Source organism: Sesamum indicum, linkage group LG12 (genome assembly GCF_026168435.1).
Source record: "Sesamum indicum cultivar Baizhima isolate 11 linkage group LG12, ASM2616843v1, whole genome shotgun sequence".
NCBI classification, from domain to species: domain Eukaryota; kingdom Viridiplantae; phylum Streptophyta; class Magnoliopsida; order Lamiales; family Pedaliaceae; genus Sesamum; species Sesamum indicum.
This window is the reverse complement of record NC_142668.1, coordinates 11522890-11543531: the sequence shown is the minus strand read 5'-3', so window position 1 is coordinate 11543531 and position 20642 is coordinate 11522890. Positions and strand designations below refer to the sequence as shown.

Here is a 20642-nt window from a genome sequence, read left to right as displayed (position 1 = left end):
AACAAATGTTATGAGTATTAGATATAATATCCTAAATTACAACAGGTCTGCATATATTATATCAAATTTTAGGGAGGGCATTGTAATTATCCCGAATTATAACTACTAATATTATAGGGTGGAAAATTATAATAGTAGTAAATGTAAGGATCAAAGTAAAATTTTCCAATTTTCTACTGCACCTCTGGTTGTGTGTCAATCGGAGTAATCTCGGTCGCCAATTCTGTCACCCAAATCCTGAAGCAGGGGCTCGAAGAATCAAGACTTTGTCAATTCCGAATCTCTGATTGTTCCTTCGATGACTGCACCGCAAATGGACCCGCAATACGAACAAAGGCTCAGAGACGAGATCATTTACCTTCACTCCCTCTGGCACCAAGGCCCCCCTACAGCAGCCGCGCCCGTCTCCTCCACCGCCGTTCGCCACCAGTTGCAGCCCGCAAAAGCAACCCAATTCAAAAAAGAGACGAAACGTAGAGGCGAAAGTGGGAAAAAGTCCACGAAGAAGCCCAACAACGCCACCCCAGAATCTAAATCATCTCCCTGGACTGAATGGCCGTGCCCCACCCCTCCACCGCCGGATTCCGCCACCGGATGGCCCAGTCTGGAAGCAAAATCCGATGCGAAGACGCTCTCGCTCTCCCCCGAAGAACAGTCGAAATTGGCTGCAAAACGTGCCCACCAGCATGCCGTCAAGGTTGTCCATGAATTCTTTATGAGTAATAGCGCTGATGATTCTGATGGAATTGATAGTAGTAGCGATGAGGATGACGAATTGATGGAGGAAGACGATGGGCGCAAGGAGTACAATTTTTTTTTAAAGGTGTTTAAGGAGGATGCCGTGTTGAGGGGGTATTATGAGAAGAATTTCGCTAAAGGGAAATTTAGTTGTCTGGTGTGTGGTGCTTTGGGGGGAAAGAAAACAGGAAAGAAGTTTAAGGGTTGCCTGCCTCTCGTGCAACATTCGTTCACCATTGCCAAGACGAATAAGAAGAAAGCGCATAGGGCATTTGGGCAAGCTGTTTGTAAGGTTCTTGGTTGGGACATTGATCAGCTTCCTGCCATTGTTTCTTTGCTCAGTGATAAATCCAGCGAGACTCTGGTGATTAGTCATTATAAAAAACAGTATTTTGGGATGACAATGAAACTTTTGCTGGTTATGAATGATTTTGTTTCTGCAGGGCAATGTCATTAGTGAAAACAAGGATAGCTCAACAAATATCGTGAACAATAATGATTCTATAGTAGGTAATAATGGCGAAGGAGTGCCAGAACGTGGTTCTATTGCTACTGGAACTTTGCCCAACTGTGAGGAAGGAGATATGGTATGTTTTGTTGGAAATGTTTGAGTTTGTTCTGAAGATCGAGTCTGTCTTAGTTCTTACTTGATGAGATTCAAGAAGGTTGACGAGTGTTGTGCTGTACTTGAACATTTTGTTTGTACAGAATTCCATGATGTGTCCTGATGCTGGTAAAAACTCAGAAGATATTGGCATGGTGCATCTGCATAATGCGGAGGAGCCTGCAGCAGAGGAGTTATCTAGCATGAATGTAGTGATTCTTTCTCTCAGGTTTTATTCTCATATGGTTTGTCCATAGTCTTATCTTGTTAGATGGTGTATGATTCCTGTGATGAATGATTATGGGAGTTAATATCAAACAGCAAGCAAATTATCTGATAAAGTTGACTGTGGCAGTGAATAATCTTCAATTCTCATTTGTGTGGGCTCATGTCTTTCTCAGTGCTCTTCTTGGAATCATATCTTGCTTTACTTTTTCTGAGTTGGGTTATTAAATAGAACGTGAGTAGCAGACCCTGTGAATTTGAAGATAAATTTGGAAACATGTGATACCTATTGTGCTAATTTATGAAAGACATGCTGACTTGGCTTTCATATCCTTGTGCATGAAACTGACGTAGAGCTGGATCTGTTGTGGCATTTGAGTTTGTGTGATTCTTAACTGCAGAAACTTGAGAGGATTGAAGAGGGATTTTTGTGCTGTACTTGACTTTGTTGCTTGTACAGGATTCTTTGACGTGTCCTGATGCCGATAAAAACTTGGAAAATCCTGGCATGGTACATCCACATAATATGGAGGAGCCTGCAGCACAGTGGTTGACTAGTGTGAGCGTCTTGATATTTTCTGTTTCCTTTTATTTCTATATAGTTTATTTCCTTTCCTGCATAGTTTTATCTCATCAGGTGGCATGTGCACCCTGTGATGAATGATTCCAGGGCATAATACCAAACAGCAATCAAGATTAACGCAGTAGTAGATAACCTACATTTCTATCCATCATAGTGTTCTTCTTGGAATAATTACTTGTTCTTTTTTTAGCTGATAGTTCGATTTTAAATACGAGGTGAGTAGCAGAGCATATTCAAGGATAAAAATTCTGGTTTTACATGATACTATTATAGTATGCAAATTGATAGACTTACTAACTTGACTCTTATATGTTTACTCATGCATGCAACTGAAGAAAAAATCTGGTACAATGTACATGAGGGATCCTTTCTCTTAAGAAAAAGAGTAGATGTAGTTGGAGATGTTTGAGACTGTTTGGTGTGTGAATTTGTGTTATTGTGTAACTGTAGAAAGCTGAGAGGGTTAAGGAGTAATTTCGTCAGTGTACCTGACGTTGTTTCTTCTACAGAATTCTTTGACGAGGCCTAAGAACTTGGAAATTTTCTCTTAAGAAAAAGAGTAGATGTAGTTGGAGATGTTTGATGTGTTAATTTTTGTTATTTTGTAACTGCAGAAAGTTGAGAGGGTTGAGGAGCGCTTCCCTCATTGTACCTGACTTTGTTTCTTGTACAGAATTCTTTGACGAGGCCTGATGCTGATAAAAACTTGGCAAATCATGGCATGCCAGATCCATGTAACTCACAGGAGCCTGCAGTAAAGGGGTCGACTAGTGTGAGTGTCTTTATTATTTTTGTTTCCTTTTATTCCTCTATCTGATTATGCATAGTTTTGTCTTGTCTGCGACACATGATTACAATGATGGCATGATTTGGGAGCCAACATCAAACAACTAGCAACATTCGGATGAAGCCAACTGTTTCACTCGATAACCCATACCTATACCTTTGCCTCATATCTTCCTTAGTCTTCTTCTTGGAATCGTATCTTGCTTTTATTTTCCTCATAGTTGGGTATTAAGTTAGAAATAAGCAGCAGAGCCCATGACTTCCAAAAAGATAAATCTAGAAGCAAATGCGACTACATTCTGTTAATTGCACGGCTTCCTAACTTCACATGTTTTTTCGTGCATGAAACTGAAGAAAAAATCTAGTATAGCGCACGTGCAGACTCTCTCTGTAAAAAGCATGGTACAATATAGTGAAGATGTTTGAGGTCATTTCTTAATGGTAGGAGTTTGAGAGGGGTGCGTTTTCTGTTATGAATTTAACTTTGTTGCTTGTGGATAGTTCTTTAACATGTCCTGATGCTGGTAAAAAACTTCAAAAATCTTTGAATGGTGCATCCACATAAAGTTTAGGTGCCTGGAGCAGAACCCGTGAATGGATAGATAAATTTGAAGCACATGATGATACTTTATTATGATAATTTATGAAAGAGAAAGACTGCCTAACTTGAATCTTGTATGTTTACTTGTGCATACAACATACAACTGCAGAAAAGATCCAGTAAGATGTACATAGGAGAGCCGATCTCTTGATAAGTTCTGAAACGCTTATGTCAAGTTTAGCTGATTTTACAACAGCAATTTGATGGTTGGATATTTTAAGTTCAGCATCAAGTTTCTATACGACAATTTGTCTGTGAGACAGCCCCATAGAATGTGAGGAGAGGTGGGGGCAGGACAGCAGCAGAATTGAACATTTCCTGAAAAGTTCTAGCGATTGTCAACATAGAGGTCGTATTACCAAGTGGTATGATTAGCAAGCCATGAACTACTTTGCCTACAATACTAATTTTTACACTGTGACTCATCAAAATGAAGAGTCCAAGATAGTGGTCATCATCTACCACTGCTCAGCTCTTATCCTACTTTTCTATTTTCCTTTTTTTTTTTCTATTCTTTATTCTATCTTCCTCATTCTTCTTTTGTAATACTCTTTCTAGTTCCCATGTGACCTCCCTTCCACCTCTGTCAACATCATTAGACGTTCATCTCCAAACTTTTTCCTATATGGCTCCCAACCAGCCACCACCTCTCCCATGAAACAAATCAACTTCCCACCCCTCCACCACTCTCCAGCAGCCTGAAGCTGTCCAATGATACTGTAGAAGAGACAGTTCTGATACTTATAAATTCCTTCCAGAAAGTTATGGTACGGTTCAATTAAAGAATGGTACTGTATAGGAACTAAGGATGCTGTTAATTGCGGTTTAGTAATTGATAAGCTATCATCATGGTGCATACTGAACTTTTATCATCATGTTTAAGTTAACCTCTTGATACAACAATGAGATTCTTGAGTTAATGTTTTGTTACAAATGGTAGATTTTTGCTTGGTGTAGGTGCCTCTCGATGGAAATAATGGTATCGGTAATGAAACGCAAGATCTGCAGATGGGCAATGGCGTGCTTCATGGAAATTACGGTGACGGTAACGAAATGCAAGATCTGCAGATGCGCAATGGCATTCTTGGTGGAAATAATGGTGTTCGTAACGAAATGCAAGATCTGCAGATGGGTAATGGCGTTCTTGACTGTCCAGACGGTGTCGGTAACGAGATGCAAGATCTGCATATGGGCAATGGCGTTCTTGACGGTCCAAAAGAAGATAATGAAATCAAAACTTGAGAGTTTAATTCTCTCTCTCCGTGTGGTTTGGTACAGATTTAGAACTTTCAAGTTTTAACCAGCTGATTGATGATAAGCTATAGGCTATAGTAGTCTATGTGTGCACATTGGAATTACCATAACTATGTTATGAAACAATGAACTGATACAACAACCTGACGTCCCTTTAGAAGCAAAGGATAGTTTTAGAATTTCCAAATACTTCCTCCTTCTTTTTGTGTTAGGAGGCTATCTATTCAAATTTGTATAGAATAGGAATTTATATATATATATATATATATGTATATTGTTTTCCAAGGTAATTCTCCATCCCCTCCCCTGCCAAACTAAATACCATATAGTTTCAATTCTCATGCCACCTAAATTCTTGAATATGAAAAGTGATCACTATCATTATTAATTTCAAATCAAAATATTATATTCAAGAAAATGAATAAAATAGAAAATCACTGTTGAAATTGTCACATATTTATATTTGTGGAATTCAAACTTGTAATTTTTTAATCGTGACATGTTAATCTTACTATTGGAGAGATTCGATCTTTATTGACACAACAGCTACTATCTTTTATTGGGGACCATCAATATATTACTTTATTCTAAATTAGAATAATTCTTTAAAAATAATAATAGTAATACCATTAATTCTGGACAAGTAGAATGGTACAAAATATTTAAAAAATGATATTTTATAATTTAATAAATCATAATAAAAGTTGGTGGTATCAATTTCAGCTTTTAATGGTAGATATTTCTCAAGGAAGCAAAAAGGCATATAGACAGCATAGATAGTAGATAAGTATAAGCATAAGTATCCATCAGCATCAGCATCACCATCACCCCCAAATCCAATTCCCAAAAGATACATAATATATTCTGTGCCCTTGCGGGATAACACAAACGCGTTCCCAAACACCCCCCAATTCCCATACCACTCATCTCATCTATATCTACATAACCCAAATATCAATCGCCTCCTTCCCTTTTCCCAACACACGTACCCCCTATTTACTCCAGATTGAGCGTGCGCTGAAATGGCAGGAATTTCTCAGGACTGGGAGCCGGTGGTGATCCGAAAGAAGGCACCCACCGCTGCCGCTAGGAAGGATGAGAAAGCCGTCAACGCTGCTCGCCGCGCCGGAGCGGAGATTGAAACCGTCAAAAAATGTGCGTAATTCCTCTTCTCCTCTTTCTTCCCCTGTGTTTGATTTAGGTTTTTAAAGTTGTTTAATATGGCGGTTTTATTTTGGCGTTTATTTTTGTCTAGGGCAACTCTTTGTAATGTTGGAGATTAGTTATGGAGCGATATAATCATTTCTTATCTTATGCGGTTTCCTGAAAATTAATTTATATGCTATGATATTATATTTCTTGCTTGGTATTTAGTTGTGATTACTGTTTTATTTTTCATTTTACCGATTTATCATGTTATGCTGCTGAAGCTGAAGGCGAGAGCTTAACTTTGCAGGTCCTATAAATTTGTGAACTGTTTGCAAATTATATGCTGGATGGAAAATTTTGTAATAACTCAGGTGTTTGTCTTATACCATGAGATCCAGCTTAGATAGCTGACTATAAATTTGTAATGCAGCAAATGCGGGGACGAACAAGGCTGCCTCAAGTGGCACCTCCTTGAACACCAGGAAACTCGATGAAGACACAGAAAATCTTGCTCGTGAGTTTAAATATTTGCTTGCTTGTTGCACTCAATTGAGTTAGTTATATTTTTCCATTCCACATGATAATTATTTGGAGTTGATTAGATTCTTTCGTCAATATTTTTGGATGTTCACTATTTCATTTTTTCTTTTTTGTTTTGTGAGGGGGCTCCCCCACCCTGCCCGTCCAAAAAAAAGAGGGAGAGAGAGACAGAATGATTTGAATCTTTTCATTTCATTTCAGACTTAGTATAGTTTTGTTTAGTAATCAAGAAGATATGAAAAGTTAGGTTTTTTACTACAAACTAATATTTTTAATTATCACTTAATGACAGCTGAAAATTGTGGACTTCTTGCGTCTACATACCAAATATCTGTGGTATTGGACCTTCTCATTTCTGCTTTTGTTTAGGATGACGAAGATAAGGAACCTGTTGATCCCACTCCACAATTGGTTATTACTTTCTTGATGAGTCAAATATCAATCTTATGTGTAAATGAAAAAATATTTCTTAGTTTTGGGGGACCAACATGGAGATTGAATTAGCATACCACCAATATGACCCCCCTCTACAAGATACCGGATTAAAAATTAGTAGTATAATGTACAATGTCATGTTATATCTGCTTAATGGTAAGAAATTATTTTTCTAGTGGGACACCAAACAAAACTAATTCCTGAAAAAGGACTGCGAGGTTCTGAGCCTGTTGAGGGTTTTTATTATATGTTTGAGTCTAATCGTGGCTTAGATTTGTTGAGTAAAGAATCAAGTAGAGGGGCATCAAATCACGTAGGTTTTCCACAGTTGACCAGTGAAATTCCCGTTAGGCCCAACTAATCTCATTTTTATCCATATAAATTAAGGAAAACTCTCTCTTTGTAGTCTTTATTGTTTGCTGTATAAGCAGATTTCAATTACTAAATTTGTTCAAGTTTGAACTTTAAAGCCTGCTGTAGTTTCTTTTATTATTTACCAAATCTTTGTCTAAGAATAAAGGATTGACTTTGCATATTAATAATTTTCTGATTACAAGGGTTTGGTTGGGCAAATATGAGTAAATGTACCCCTAAATAATTTGGTAATATAGTAATATGTCATAGATATTTCAATTCAACGTATATGAGTTAAGCACGATTGTTTTTTCTAAGAATTGGTTGAATAAATTCCATATTTGAACAGTCTGTTGAATCCTTACTGGAATTATCCTTATACCCATAGAACACGTGATAGAAGACAACTTACTAGAATGTTGAGATATTATGGTGGCTAGAACCCTTCAAGCATAATTGCATGGATATATTATGTAGTAGTAAATGTAACATTATATAGTCATTCTCTACAAGTGGCCCCTCTGTTGATATATTGACCTTATAACAGATGAGAAGGTTCCCACTGAATTAAAGAAGGCAATCATGCAAGCTCGAATGGACATGAAGCTGACACAAGCTCAACTTGCTCAGGTATGTCCTCTGTTTCATGTTCTCTGATGGATGTGTTTCAAAAGAAGCTGGAGCTTTTTACAAATTAACCTACATGGTGGCATGCAGTTAATAAATGAGAAACCCCAGATCATACAGGAATATGAATCTGGAAAAGCAATACCCAATCAGCAGATCATTTCCAAACTGGAGAGGGCTCTTGGTGCAAAACTGCGTGGAAAGAAATGAAAAATTGTAGGGATGATAGTCGGCGTTCTGCACTTCCATTGCCCTTGGAGTCGTACAAGTGGTGGTGTACATGAACTTTTCCCTTTTCTTTTCCGTTTGGTTACTGTATTACTCGTATGACAGGACTCGAAAGATGGTTTTTGGTTTCCTTGTGAAACGTGATGTTCTGCTGCTGAAAATAGAAGAATCCTCCTAACTTATGCTTATAAATCTTCAGTTTGTTCAATGGTTGCTTCTTGTCAACATACTCCATTGTCACTGCCACAATCTCCGCTGCATAGAGTCTTGAATTATGTCGATTATATTTCGATTCCTATCTCATGCTTGTGATAGAGGAATTGATAAGATATTAAACAGCAATTGCTAAAAGGAAAAAATGTGAGTCATTGGTATCTTTGCTGGTCTTATCTTCAGAACCAGCGGAATCAGAATTTGTGTGCGCAATGGGGAAGAGAAGCCAGAAAGGAAATTTACACTTTACGATCTACTAGTGGCCTGATCGTGCATAGGATAGGCAGGTCCATGGATAGAGTTTTACGGTATTCATGTTCAGAAATTATATTCGATACCCATATATCTATATCCTACTCAATAGATAAAATAGGTGCAGGCTTTTGCACCAATGAGGATGCGTTTTGATTTTATTATCCTCAAATACCCAGGAGAATGAGTAAAGTTTAATATCCTAAATTATTTACTTGTTCATTAATTTAAAATCATTGCATTTATAAACGTTTAGCTAGACCAATTGAATGTATTTACATAAACTCTCAAAACTACTAAATCTTGTATGATCCTGTTAATTTGAATCAAATTTGCAGGACAATTCTTGATTAACTTTTTGATAGAATCAATTGAAACCCAACTTAATAGTTTTGAAAATAAAAAATATAAATGAAATTAAATTCGTTAAACTCATTTAATGCACGAAATAGATCAAATCTGATGAAACTCGGAATCGTGGAAAATCATCAAATCAAAGCTCGACACAAATTCAAATAGGTTTAGGAAAGAATAAGTTAAAGCTCAGGAAATATTATTAATAAATTAATTTAATAACATATTTTTGTAATATCGATACAAAAATTACACATTTTTAAGAGATTTTATCGCTTGATTTTAATGTAAATTTAAAATTTAAGAAAATATATTTTTTGGAACCTATTCCGCTAAAAGAAAAAGAAAAAACAAAAAAGTAATGGGTGATCCGTTCCTCCTAAACTTGGTCTCACCCCTTTCCATCAATGGCTTGTTATTATTGTCATAAACTAATTTCCCCAACCGTTTGCAATAGGAATAACTGAGGTTCAAATTTGGTTCGTCTCCTTACTTTGATTTCAGGTTCTAAATCTCTTAAATTATTTGTAGCCACAAATCCGGTGAGAACACCACTGGCAAGATCCTATTATAGTCGCTTGATGTTTAAGTTAATAAAATTATTTAGAAAAAAAAGAAACCACCTAGAAATTTACAAAGGTAGCAAAAGTGGTGCGGCCATGTGATTATCAGGTTTGCTAAATTGCACGACTAAATGATTCCGATTTGATCCAACGGTTGAGGAGATCAGTACATGCACGGTGATCCATCCTCGTCCAACTTGAAACATAAACACAAGCACCAACTTGAAACATAAACACAAGCACCAAAGTTGTTTACTCTCATTACTTGAAAAACTTTATGTAATAAACGTACAATAAGAGCATGTACATATATATATATTTGTCAATCAAACTGTCAACAAGAGCAAAGGCAGGAAACAATTTCCTACGAATCAAGTCTCTCAATCCAGACACAGCTTATATTACTCGCATGCCAGTTTCGTCCCAAAGCTGGTCAGACAAATTGCGAATGCCTGGAATGCCGAGAGAGGTTCTCTATAGTCCATCGTGAAAGTGTCGTCTCCTACCTTTCCAAACTGGAGGAGCATCCTTTCCTCATCGCCCTTCCCGCCAGGCTTACTTTGATCCATAGCGGCAACCAGTTGAAAGTTCTTGACCGAGGCGACAGTCACCCTGCCGTGGAAATTCAAGCACCAGCATTCCAGGTGTTCGTGCCATCTTGGAGCTTTGTTTTTCAAGACCAAGTTTCCATGGGTAGAGGAATCTGGTCTCTTCATTTCAGAGTCATCGTCATTACTGTCGGTTGAGGATTCCTCTGAAGATGGGCAGGAAATTGAGCATATCATCCTCCGTGGGCCTCTTGATTTCAAGAGATTAAATTTGTAGGAAACATGCCCAACTTCAAAGTTATCAGATGGGACTTGGGGGCTTATCTGCTTGCTCGCGACTCTACGGCCAGATTTACTGCTCGATGGCTTTGCTCCATCATAGGGTGGTTGGCTATCATAGATTGTGAAATTAGTGCCGAGGAAATCAGACCTGCCATAGTAGAGATGAGGGATTTGGTTACTCAAATTAACCAAGAAGATAAGGGTTAAAACAATCCCAACAAGAACAGTCTCAACTTCCCAATCACATCCTCAAAAGAGTAGTTCCCGAGTATTAGTTAATCTCATATCACAGATATTAAGCCTGCCTGATTGAAAGATGAAGCTTTTCGCCGCAACTGAATTAGCAAAAGTGAAACCTCCAATGAAAATTTTCCCATCTTGTTTTGTGGTCAAGTCGTGTTTAAATAGCCCAATAAGTTGAAGTTACTTCTCTTAAAGACAATTTCTAATTGAAGTGTGTAAAAAGCTGCAATTTGCTGATTCTAGTAGATTTTGTCCCTTTCTATATTAAGGGTTTCCAAGGACTATACAAGAAGCAAACAAGCGAGAGTTACAGTTAAATGGTAAACCAAGTTTCTTACAAAAAAATATAAAAATAAAGAAACAGACCAACAAACAAATACAAATCAGAACTCATAGTACCATCTTTATGTTAATCAAGGTAAACCAGCATTCCCGGTTGCAACGAAACTTTAGATTCTTACTGACTCACTATACAATTAAATCTAGCAAAACTTCTATAATACCAAGAAAAACCGGGATCTAACACGGGGCATCATAGGCTTGCCAAGATTTGGCAGATAGAAATCCTTACCTTAATTTTCCAACATAGGCTTTACTTCCTTGGGATAGATCATCACTATCTAGTGATATAATGTATTCGGTGTGGGCACCAGTTCTATATCTTCGTGCTGCTAGGAGAAACTTTCCTTTGTCCATGAATGCTGTAACAGAAACCCATTTAAATATCAGCTCATAGAGGTACAAACATGAGGAAATCCATAACAATAACGAGGCACAAACTTTGGGGGATGTGTCAAGAATCACTCAAGTCAAATGAGAAACATGATGATAGATATATTTAGCTTATCCTTTGCACTCTAATATCACAAAAGACTAAGTTCATTTACAGCGTAATGATTCTTGCTGTAAATGTTCTAAAACATCGGAACAATATCTGTCTAGATAATTAATTGTTAAGGCTGGAAAACAGCAATCTGAAGACCCATATAAAAGCATGCCTAAATTAACATTTTCATAGCAAAGTGATTCTCTAATGTTTGGAAGGTGTGAGATTGTTCTAGGGTTTCTACATTCAGAAACATCCAATTTAGTTCTATTATCTTATAAAAAATTCACTCAAAAGTTGAATGTTTTGCTGCCCAAATAGATCCAATCAATATAGTTAATAATCATCGAATCAAGTAGCTTTATAACGTAAAACTAATCATTTTGAAAGTCCCTCGCCACAGAAACAATGGCGAAGAAACTACCATTATATAGCCTCAAGCTTCTCTATAGAATGCAATCTCCAAAGCATTTATAGATGAATATTAAGGGATGCTCATAAACGAGTTCTAAATAAAATCAAATACATGAAGTTGTGTTGAAATCTGTTGAGATGATTTCCTTGCTGGATTAAGTATCGAGATCAATTCAGAAAAACACTATTAAAATTAGCAGCAGAAAAATTTCTCTCATCCTCTGTAAATTTAAAGGTTACGCATAGAATATTTACTCAAAACTGAAGCACCTACACACAGGAAAGTAAACAATTATGCAGTGAAGCAACAAACTCTTGGTCAGTGATTATGAATCTTTCAATTCAGAAAAAGAAAGTCTTCATACATGGCGAGAGAGCAAGATACAGGTAAAATGTTGCATTCTTCTTGTCGCGTGTTATAAGACATTGAAGTGGAGAGTCCCGTGGCCCCGGCTGCAGTATATATAAATTTACAATATTTAGGATTTTTCAGTTCAACAAGTAGGTTATATACTTATAATTGTAATCATGACATATTTGAACAGTCACAACCAAAATATGCATTCTCAACACATCAAAACAAGCTGAGAAGATAACATAGAGAAAATCAAGCAGAGAAACAATCGATCCTGATTCACTAATGCAGAAACTCGTATCAATGCACTTTCCAGTTGTTAATGATGGACATTTTGCGCAAGAAACCATTATTTTACGCATCAAAAAATGTCCAAATTTTATCCTACAACACAAAATCAAACCATGCAACCTGTTGAAATCTCACTCATGACTTCTGTCAACTAAAACTGAGATTTTTAGTTCTTTCTAGCATTCTAATGAAGATTTCAAATGTACAAGAATGTCCAAGCAAACAAAAATAAACTACAAAAACTTCAGGTAAGAGAATGATAAAGAGGTCATTTTGTTTCATAATATGCATTCAAGACTTGAAACCGGAACCTAATCATTGACATCACCATTGCAATTACAACCCGAATTGTTAGCAATTCGGAGCCCCAAAATGCAATTAATCAACCAAACAATCTACAGGATGTTCATGTTCTTGACCCATCAAAAGAAATTCAAAAATCTCACCAAAATTCATAATCCCTGCAAGCAATTAAAAAATATATATTAAAATGGGACCTTTTTGAGGGAAGGAGGAAACGTGATTTTGCCGGGCTGATGGCTAGAAGCCTTCTCCACAGCCTCTTTGGTAGCCTCCCTCCACCGCTTGCAGACGCACGCGCAGGCGACGACGTTTTGACGCTGCGGCCATTTGTCCTCGCTGGCTTCCACCCGCTGTATTATTTCCCCCAGCAGCTCCGGCAGCATGTCGGCCCAAGAACCCGACTCAACGAGGCCCGAGTCAAAAGATAAAACGCCATCCCACGGCTGCTCCTGCTGCTGCCGCTGCCGGCTTCCACCATCATCATAATTTTCTTCCTTTTTTTCCTCTCCGCCGAGATTATTACCATCACAACTAGTATTGCAGACGGAGGGGATATTCCAGGATTCTTCAGATTCTTTGCAAGATTTGGAAAGTCCGAAAGAACGATGAACGATTCTCCGCGACAGAAATGATCGCCTCAACGACATCTCGTTTCCAGAGAGAGAGAGAGAGAGAGCGGTGAGAGAGAGAGAGGAATGAGGGGAACCTACAAAAAGAGAGAGGGGAGAGAGAGAGAGAACATCATAGTTTAGGAAACACGAGAGAAATTCATGGACGCGGCATGAGATAAATTGACAGACCTGTCAGCTAAACATTAACCACAGACGAATAGAAGTTAGACCTGTTCCCTGAATCTTAGCGAAGAGACACGTGTGTAAATACCTTTTAGATTTCCAATCCTGAAACAGTGTGAGATTTGGTTAGCAGTTGAATCTATTACCTCCTACGACCAAATTGACTGGCCCACGACGTCGTTTCAGTGGGTAGGGCTGACGGCTTGAACATTTTTCGATTGTGTAATGTCAAAAGCCTTTCGGATCCTAAAATTATCATATAATTAGGTTATTTTAAGTTCAAACGACGTTAATTTATGTGATTATAATTTATAATAGTAATCATAAAATAAATCAATAACAGTTAATTGTCTATTTTAATAATCAATTATTAAGTATTGATAATTAATATGTTAGGCTGAATTTCATGATATTATAGTGTATAAATCAAATGAAATAAAAAAAATACAGGTTAAAAGTAATTTTTGTAATCTGTTTTAAATTAGACACTTTACCAACCTTTTCTAATTTGATGATGGCAGCCAAAAGCTTACGAGGTTGGTGTCATGTCATCGGCCCCATCCTAGTTAACTAAACCAAATTTGAATCAAGCATATCTAATTGGTCTCGTGAAAAAAATGAAATTTTATATCACAAACTTTATTATATTTAGTATATGGTCTCGTGAGATTACCTCCAAATTATATTATATTAAAGATTAATTTTTTAAAAAATAAAAATAAATAATAAAATATGGGTACACGATACATATATATATATGTTAATTAGAATAAAAAAATATAATAAAATTTAAAATAAAAAATTCAGTACGTCTTCTCCGTGACGCTGCAAATTGGATTAGCTGGCGTCCCGACTGGTTTGAAGCGGCCAACATATATGACTGAAAGGGTTCAACAATAAGCGTGTTGAATTTGGTGATGCTTATGTCACAAGTACTGCAATTATTTAGTATTAAACAATGATGACAAATGTACACGATTATAAATAGGGTTATTTGCACTTACATCCTTTTAATTTTTTTACAATTAAAAGAATGCACCCCTTATTTTCTTTTATTGTATTCGTGTCTTTAATTTTAATATCAACGACTTCCAACTTTGTATTAGAGAAGTTGATATTGGAAAAATAAGATAAGATGAATGGTTGAATTGAAGACAAGAAAGTATGGATGAATTTCGAGTAAAACTTTTTAAAACTGCCCCACCCCCACCCCTTAATACACATAACAATAGTTGTTCCTTCAGAGACATCCGATAAATTTGGAACGATACAGAGAAAATTAGCATGGCCCCGATAAAATTGGAATGATACAGAGAAAATTAGCATGGTCCCGATAAAATTGAAATGATACAGAGAAAATTAGCATGGCCCCTATGTAAGGATGACACATAACAATAGTTAATTTCCACAATTACAAACACACATTTACACACACGTGTGGAACCCAAAACAGACACGAGGATAAAGCAGATTGGGGCCGGACCAAATCTTCTTTCTTAATTGAGTCAGTAGGAGACTGGGCCGAATTAGCCCAACCCATCCCTCTGCGCAGTCACTATTATTTTAAAAATCTGGAGGGAAGAGTAGGGGTTAAAAATTGCATTTCCAACCCCCATTTGTTTTGAATTTTGTCCCCTTCAAAAACTAGGATACAGAATCTTCAATTTTGCTCTAAAGCTCCCCTTTGTTAGAGTTATAACTATCTCTCAAAATACTTGTTATAATCATATTATTCTCATTATTTAAAATATTTTTTTAAATGAAAAATAATTTTCTAATCCCTGAACACTGACTTAAAAATTATTATCTTATCCTTCCCCATTTAAAAAAAAACATCTAAAATATAATGTGAGGATGATTAAATAAACAATCTATATGAACAAATTAGTCCATAAGAATATCTTAAAAAAATATATAAAATAATAATTTATAATTCAAAAGACTAATAAACTGATTATTATATTAAAATCAAGAAGATGCTTATAACTTTTTAAAACAATAAAAAGAATATTTATTTTCCCTTGTTAATACTTAAGTCAGCAGCGTGATAGAAAAAATGTTGTAAAATCAAGAAAAATAATGCTCAAAATATTGCATAGAAGCTAAGCAATAATATATGATGTAATCTGCTTAGTCGCGAGACATGTCTGGATTAGTTAGTAATTGGTCATGGTTTCATTAGTTTGAAATAAATTAGTTTATCAGAAAATCCACATATATAACATGTTATTAAAGTAAAACAAAATCCACAAGACTCGAATCCATAATTTTAATTTGCACTCTCAAACTAGGTTTAATCAAAATAAATTATTTGTTATATAATTATCATTTTTTTTATAAATATACACGCGATAAAATATTTATATTTTTATATAATTAATGTAATTTCAACCAAATTTCCAAAAAATCTGATTTAAATTAAAATTTTCCTGGATGCATGAAAATTAACGAGTGAAGCCAAGCCAAATGTTCCCAGGACACGTCCCCAGGCAGGGAGTGACACCCGTCGGCCATGCACCGACGCATAATCCTCCGCCTGGAAAACTGTCCGAAAGAGCGCTGACCGTTGCATCATTACCAGAAAACTCCATCACTTGCCCCAAAAATAAAACAATTAAAAATCCCACAGGACAGGAAACAAACTTCAAATTCACCCGAAATTGATGTAATTAATTGCTGTCTAGTTATAAGCTTCTTACAATTACCAAATGTACATGATCACATGCACATGAGTCATCGATCAACTGCTTCCTCGTTCACGGTCTACCCGAATGCCCCATCCACGAACCCCGAAGTGCAGCTCCGCCGCCGCTACCAAGAACTCCGCCGCCTGCTGCGGCGTCAGCAGCTCCACCAGGGTTTCTATCGTCTTCAGCCGCAGCTGGTCCGCCCTCTCGAGAATCTTCGCCAGTTTTTCCATTTTCCGGTCGCCGTCTCCGTACTTCGTCCCCAGAATATCAGTCGTATCGTCCTATACATATATGTATGATCAAACCACACGGAATTCCAATACCGTATGCGATTAGTTCTCGTAATTTACGTTAAGATTATCGAATTTATTACTAATTAAGGAGAAATTAAGAAAAAAATTTAAAAAAAAATCAAAACGAGTCGTTTGTTTAGACTTTCTTGGTTCTTGACCCCTCAAAATTTATCTAATGTTCGAGTCACACACACACACACACACTAATAATAGTAAAAGTTCAACAATTTAGTAGAAGTATGTGTGTATTAATTGATAATAATTAATAAAAGTTTTAGCAATCCAAGAACTTCGCGTAGAATCTTCTATTTAAATGATTTTCTTTTTTAATTGGATACACGATAAATTAATATAATAAATCCGCCTGTCAGATTTATGCAAAATGCTGCAGATCAACATTAAATGTAATGGTAATTAACTAATCAATTGAACTCCTACTTATTATTATTAATGTGGTAGTTAATTATGTTGGAAGCATGCATGCCTGCCAGTCGGAGAGCTCATCGGTGATATCATTCTCTTGTTGTACGGTCTCAATTTGAAGCTCGCTAACACGGCGGAACTGCCCCGGGGAGAGGTCGCCGAGGTCGCCGGTGTGGAAGCCACGGAGGATGTCCACCACGTGGGACTCAAACAGGATGCTGGACTCCGTGTAGACGAGGTGGAAGGCGGTGGTGGGCCGCCACCCGCCGATCCAATGGAGCGACCTCTCCAGTGAGGTGGTCCATGGGGCGGAGAAGAAAGCTAGCACATCGTGCTTGGCGGCGGCGGACTTGGCTCTGTAGTACTCCGCGTAGTGGGACATGGCCTTATGGACGAGCTGGCGGAGCTGGAGGTGGTGTTCCTCGGTGGTGGGTGGGATGGGGGCTTCACTGAGCTGCTGCACCAGCTGCCTGAGCTGCTCAAACCAGGTGTCGTAAAAGCGCTGGAAAAGCATTATCTTGTGGGTGGGTGGGTGGGTGAGAGAAAAGGGGAGAGAGAGCGAGAGAGAGAGAGAGAGAGAGCGGGTGGTGGCGCGGGGCTGTGGGGGGTTTGGGTGGAATGAGGGTTTATAGAGAGGCACGTTAGTGAAAAGGGTGGCTCTTTTAGCGGCGCGTGCCACACAGTTGGAAGCAGACTATTCGTTGTTCCTATGACTCTTGGCAACTCATCAGTAGAATATTCTTGTTTTCAATTAAATTTTATTACTTCTATGAAAGTAAATATCATTATATGTTATTGTTGCTGTTACCTCATCATGTTCCAAAAAAATATTAAATAATTAAAAAACAGATTTTAGATTGGGGTAAATACTGATTTTTGTTCAATTTTTTCTTCAATTCGATAAAGAAATTAATTAATGAAGAGATTTATTTATTAAATAAAAACAAACTTCAAATGTGTTAGATATAATTTTTTAAATTATATTAAATCTACGTATAATTACACCAAACCTTTGAGGAGCGGAGTATAATTATCCCAAATTTTTAAAACCCATTTGAAAAATTGATAATCTAAACTAATTATCTAATTAATGCAATATATTTAAATGTAATTGACCTATAATTAAAAAAATAATAACTAATTATATGATAAATATATTATACTTATCATTAATTTAAATAATTCGACTCATTTTTCATATTTTGGACCATGTCTATTGTATTCGGCCCGATTTAAGCGCGGAATGATTATTTTTTGGACTCTTTATTGTATATTTTAATAATATTTATCTTTTACTCTATACGTTATGTATATAATTTTTTTTAAAAAAATATAATATATTATTTTGATCCACATAGTTATATATATTAAGTAAAATAAAAAAAATATAATATGATTTGAAATAAAAGACACAATTGGTACATAATATAGGGCTAATTGGATTCACTGAATTCTGGACCGCAAAAGGGAACCACGCATGTAGAGTACCAACGAGATTCACTTGAAATTTATCTTACAAGACAGAATAATCCAAGTGATGGAAATCCTGAAATGCAAACAAGTTTATCAACCGACCCCAACAAACAAATAATTAAGGTGAAACAAGCATTTCATTAAAGAAAGAGTCGTACATCTCCAGGCTCTCTTGTTCGAGGGACGGCGGCGGCTGCACTCTTGATTTTCATCCATCAACAATTCTACCCTCCGCCGCCACAACGATGCACCACCCTAACACGCCAAGCTTGTCGAAAACCACACCCGCCACGGAATAAAAGACAAAGGCCCTTAATTACAATAAACACATCCGGGCTACTTTATTAATGGCGAACTCACACACTCCCATGGCCAAGTTATTATTTTGTTCCACTCAAACAGCTACTTCACACACTCACACACAGACGTACACACACACACACACATATATATATATATATATATATTTGATCATGGAGCTGCAGGTTTTCTCAACTGGAGCTCCTTTGTCTTGCCCCACTCATGCATGGAGAGGTGAAGTTTCTTGATGGAGATTAGAAGATCTACGCCCTGGAATGGGGTGAGAATGGCCATCAACTCCTTCAACGTGCTGATCCTGAGCTTATCAGCGTCTGCCAGAATGCTTGCCAGCGACAGAGAATGCGCATCCATGGCCCGGACTAGCTCCTTACTCCACTCCCCCACCCGCCCTGCGCTCGTCGCTAACATTGCCAGAGGTTCATCTGCTATTTCCTCCTGCATATATAGATTTCACATCCATATATAACATCAGCTTTTGATATATAATCTGGGTTTATTCATCCTTTTTCAGCAATATACCTACATACTACTATCATGGGATTAGTTAGTACTGCAAACGGAGAAACATTTCTATGGCTAATTAATTTCTTATGGACATCAATCTTTGTGTTTTGTAGTAGTAAACAAAGATTATGCTCAATTTTCGCATTCAAAGAACCTTATATTATTGATCGTCAATATGACCAAATTTATGTTGTTATGATGAGTTAAACCCGATAATCAAGTTTGATCATAGTAGCCTCAGCAATCTTAGTGATGAGTTCTTTTTTTGACAGAAAACTTATAAGGGAAACGCAGCAGAGAAAACCATTATGCCTGTAAACTTGCCATCCTGGTGCTCATCATATCTTCCTCTCTCACAGTCTTGCAATGCAAAGTGTTGATCATCTCCATCTGGTGGGCAGAAATATCAGCCAAGTTGCCCTTTCTTTCGCCCCGGAGGATCTCACTCAGCTGGCCACTCAGCTCCGTGCCACAAACGGAGTACACGAGCCTGAAGGCGAGCGATGGCCTGCAGCCACCGATCCAAAAGAAGGCAGTCTCAAAGGAGGTGCACCAGGTTGGGTAAAAGAACGACGGGGCGTAGTGCTGTGCCATCAGAGCTCGCCTTCCGTGGTACTCTTCAAAGTGTTTGATGCTCTTCTCCACGAGCGGCTTCAGCTCGTCGTCAGGCACCTTGCAGTTCAGGGAGAGTGCATTGACGAGCTCCCCCAGGTCCTGGTGCTGCTGGAGGATCCAGTTCTGGAAACAGCACTGGAAATGGTCGTGATTTAAGTCAGCCATCAGGCGGCTGGCGGGGATTTTATGTGGAAAATCTGTGTGTTCTCTGGGTTGGGATATGAGGTTTGTGATGAGTCTTGAGTATGGATTTATAATAACAGGTTGATTACAGTAACTGTAATTATTTACTACACCGTTCAAATCTATGTCATGCGACGTGAATGTATATTAGGGATATTATACTTATATTTTTTTATTTATTATCTTTTTATACAAATCATTTCTATTTTTTCAAAAATTACATAAATCATCCCTGATAGGTTTTAAAATAAAAAGAATATCCCTATTGACCAATTAAATTTTAATTTACTTTTTCAATAACAAAATTATCCTCATGGTGTTTCTGTAATTGACACAAAATTTGTATCACGATATTACAAACAGTTGTTTGTGAGTAAAAAGATCTTTCTTTTATATATATATATATGTATATAAGTATAGATAGATGGTATAGATATATAGATAAGAAATATAATCAATTCTAAGGAAAAAAAAGTTTAATTATATTATTTTAGAATAATTATATTGCTCACCCTGATATTTGGTGTAATTACACATAGAACTCCTATGATCCTTCATGTTTGTTTTGTGTACTAAAT

At 37.0% G+C, this 20642-nt stretch overlaps 5 protein-coding genes, 1 non-coding gene and 1 pseudogene across 7 annotated transcripts; 4 read left to right on the top strand and 3 right to left on the bottom strand.

Moving 5' to 3' along the window:
* Nucleotides 1-116: 116 nt before the first annotated feature.
* On the top strand, nt 117-5076 carry LOC105165447 (uncharacterized). The gene is made up of 6 exons (XM_011084462.3): nt 117-1102; nt 1182-1325; nt 1447-1551; nt 2028-2126; nt 2824-2922; nt 4495-5076. The coding sequence occupies exons 1-6, from the start codon at nt 299-301 to the stop codon at nt 4777-4779; spliced, it is 1536 nt and encodes a 511-aa protein (XP_011082764.1). The 5' UTR covers nt 117-298; the 3' UTR covers nt 4780-5076.
* A 605-nt stretch (nt 5077-5681) lies between these two features.
* Nucleotides 5682-8332, top strand: LOC105165448 (multiprotein-bridging factor 1b). Its single transcript, XM_011084463.3, has 4 exons — nt 5682-5946; nt 6371-6454; nt 7817-7899; nt 7987-8332. The coding sequence occupies exons 1-4, from the start codon at nt 5814-5816 to the stop codon at nt 8104-8106; spliced, it is 420 nt and encodes a 139-aa protein (XP_011082765.1). The 5' UTR covers nt 5682-5813; the 3' UTR covers nt 8107-8332.
* Nucleotides 8333-9744: 1412 nt separating this feature from the next.
* Nucleotides 9745-13525, bottom strand: LOC105165449 (tubby-like F-box protein 7). Its single transcript, XM_088876596.1, has 4 exons — nt 12963-13525; nt 12185-12272; nt 11151-11280; nt 9745-10484 (listed from the first exon to the last, which is right to left on the bottom strand). The coding sequence occupies exons 1-4, from the start codon at nt 13413-13415 to the stop codon at nt 9908-9910; spliced, it is 1248 nt and encodes a 415-aa protein (XP_088732722.1). The 5' UTR covers nt 13416-13525; the 3' UTR covers nt 9745-9907.
* Nucleotides 13526-14796: 1271 nt separating this feature from the next.
* LOC148784855 (U6 spliceosomal RNA) lies at nt 14797-14854 on the top strand (annotated as a pseudogene).
* Nucleotides 14855-14872: 18 nt separating this feature from the next.
* Nucleotides 14873-14977, top strand: LOC148784854 (U6 spliceosomal RNA). The gene has a single exon (XR_016063483.1). It is a non-coding gene; the product is annotated as a U6 spliceosomal RNA (small nuclear RNA).
* A 1179-nt stretch (nt 14978-16156) lies between these two features.
* Nucleotides 16157-17577, bottom strand: LOC105165450 (transcription factor-like protein). The gene is made up of 2 exons (XM_011084466.3): nt 17030-17577; nt 16157-16533 (listed from the first exon to the last, which is right to left on the bottom strand). Exons 1-2 carry the CDS (start codon nt 17480-17482, stop codon nt 16303-16305), a joined length of 684 nt encoding a protein of 227 aa, XP_011082768.1. The 5' UTR covers nt 17483-17577; the 3' UTR covers nt 16157-16302.
* Nucleotides 17578-18383: 806 nt separating this feature from the next.
* Nucleotides 18384-20046, bottom strand: LOC105165452 (protein DELAY OF GERMINATION 1). Of its 2 annotated transcripts, none has more exons than XM_011084468.3 (2): nt 19579-20046; nt 18384-19197 (listed from the first exon to the last, which is right to left on the bottom strand). In XM_011084468.3, the coding sequence occupies exons 1-2, from the start codon at nt 20044-20046 to the stop codon at nt 18913-18915; spliced, it is 753 nt and encodes a 250-aa protein (XP_011082770.2). In that variant the 3' UTR covers nt 18384-18912. The 2 variants fall into 2 exon arrangements, with proteins under 2 accessions (XP_011082770.2, XP_011082771.2); XM_011084469.3 differs by having other exon boundaries at nt 19591-20046.
* Between the last annotated feature and the right edge of the window lie 596 nt (nt 20047-20642).

Coding starts and splice junctions, on each gene's coding strand:
- LOC105165449 (XM_088876596.1), bottom strand. CDS start 13,415: ATGTCGTTGAGGCGATCATTTCTGTCGCGGAGAATCGTTCATCGTTCT. Junction 12,273..12,962: donor TTCCTCCTTCCCTCAAAAAG/GTCCCATTTTAA, acceptor TATATACTGCAG/CCGGGGCCACGGGACTCTCC. Junction 10,485..11,150: donor GCCTATGTTGGAAAATTAAG/GTAAGGATTTCT, acceptor CTACTATGGCAG/GTCTGATTTCCTCGGCACTA.
- LOC105165447 (XM_011084462.3), top strand. CDS start 299: ATGACTGCACCGCAAATGGACCCGCAATACGAACAAAGGCTCAGAGAC. Junction 1,326..1,446: donor ACTGTGAGGAAGGAGATATG/GTATGTTTTGTT, acceptor TTGTTTGTACAG/AATTCCATGATGTGTCCTGA. Junction 2,923..4,494: donor CAGTAAAGGGGTCGACTAGT/GTGAGTGTCTTT, acceptor TGCTTGGTGTAG/GTGCCTCTCGATGGAAATAA.
- LOC105165448 (XM_011084463.3), top strand. CDS start 5,814: ATGGCAGGAATTTCTCAGGACTGGGAGCCGGTGGTGATCCGAAAGAAG. Junction 5,947..6,370: donor GATTGAAACCGTCAAAAAAT/GTGCGTAATTCC, acceptor TTTGTAATGCAG/CAAATGCGGGGACGAACAAG. Junction 6,455..7,816: donor AGACACAGAAAATCTTGCTC/GTGAGTTTAAAT, acceptor ACCTTATAACAG/ATGAGAAGGTTCCCACTGAA.
- LOC105165450 (XM_011084466.3), bottom strand. CDS start 17,482: ATGCTTTTCCAGCGCTTTTACGACACCTGGTTTGAGCAGCTCAGGCAG. Junction 16,534..17,029: donor ATGAGCTCTCCGACTGGCAG/GCATGCATGCTT, acceptor ATATATGTATAG/GACGATACGACTGATATTCT.
- LOC105165452 (XM_011084468.3), bottom strand. CDS start 20,046: ATGGCTGACTTAAATCACGACCATTTCCAGTGCTGTTTCCAGAACTGG. Junction 19,198..19,578: donor CCAGGATGGCAAGTTTACAG/GCATAATGGTTT, acceptor CTATATATGCAG/GAGGAAATAGCAGATGAACC.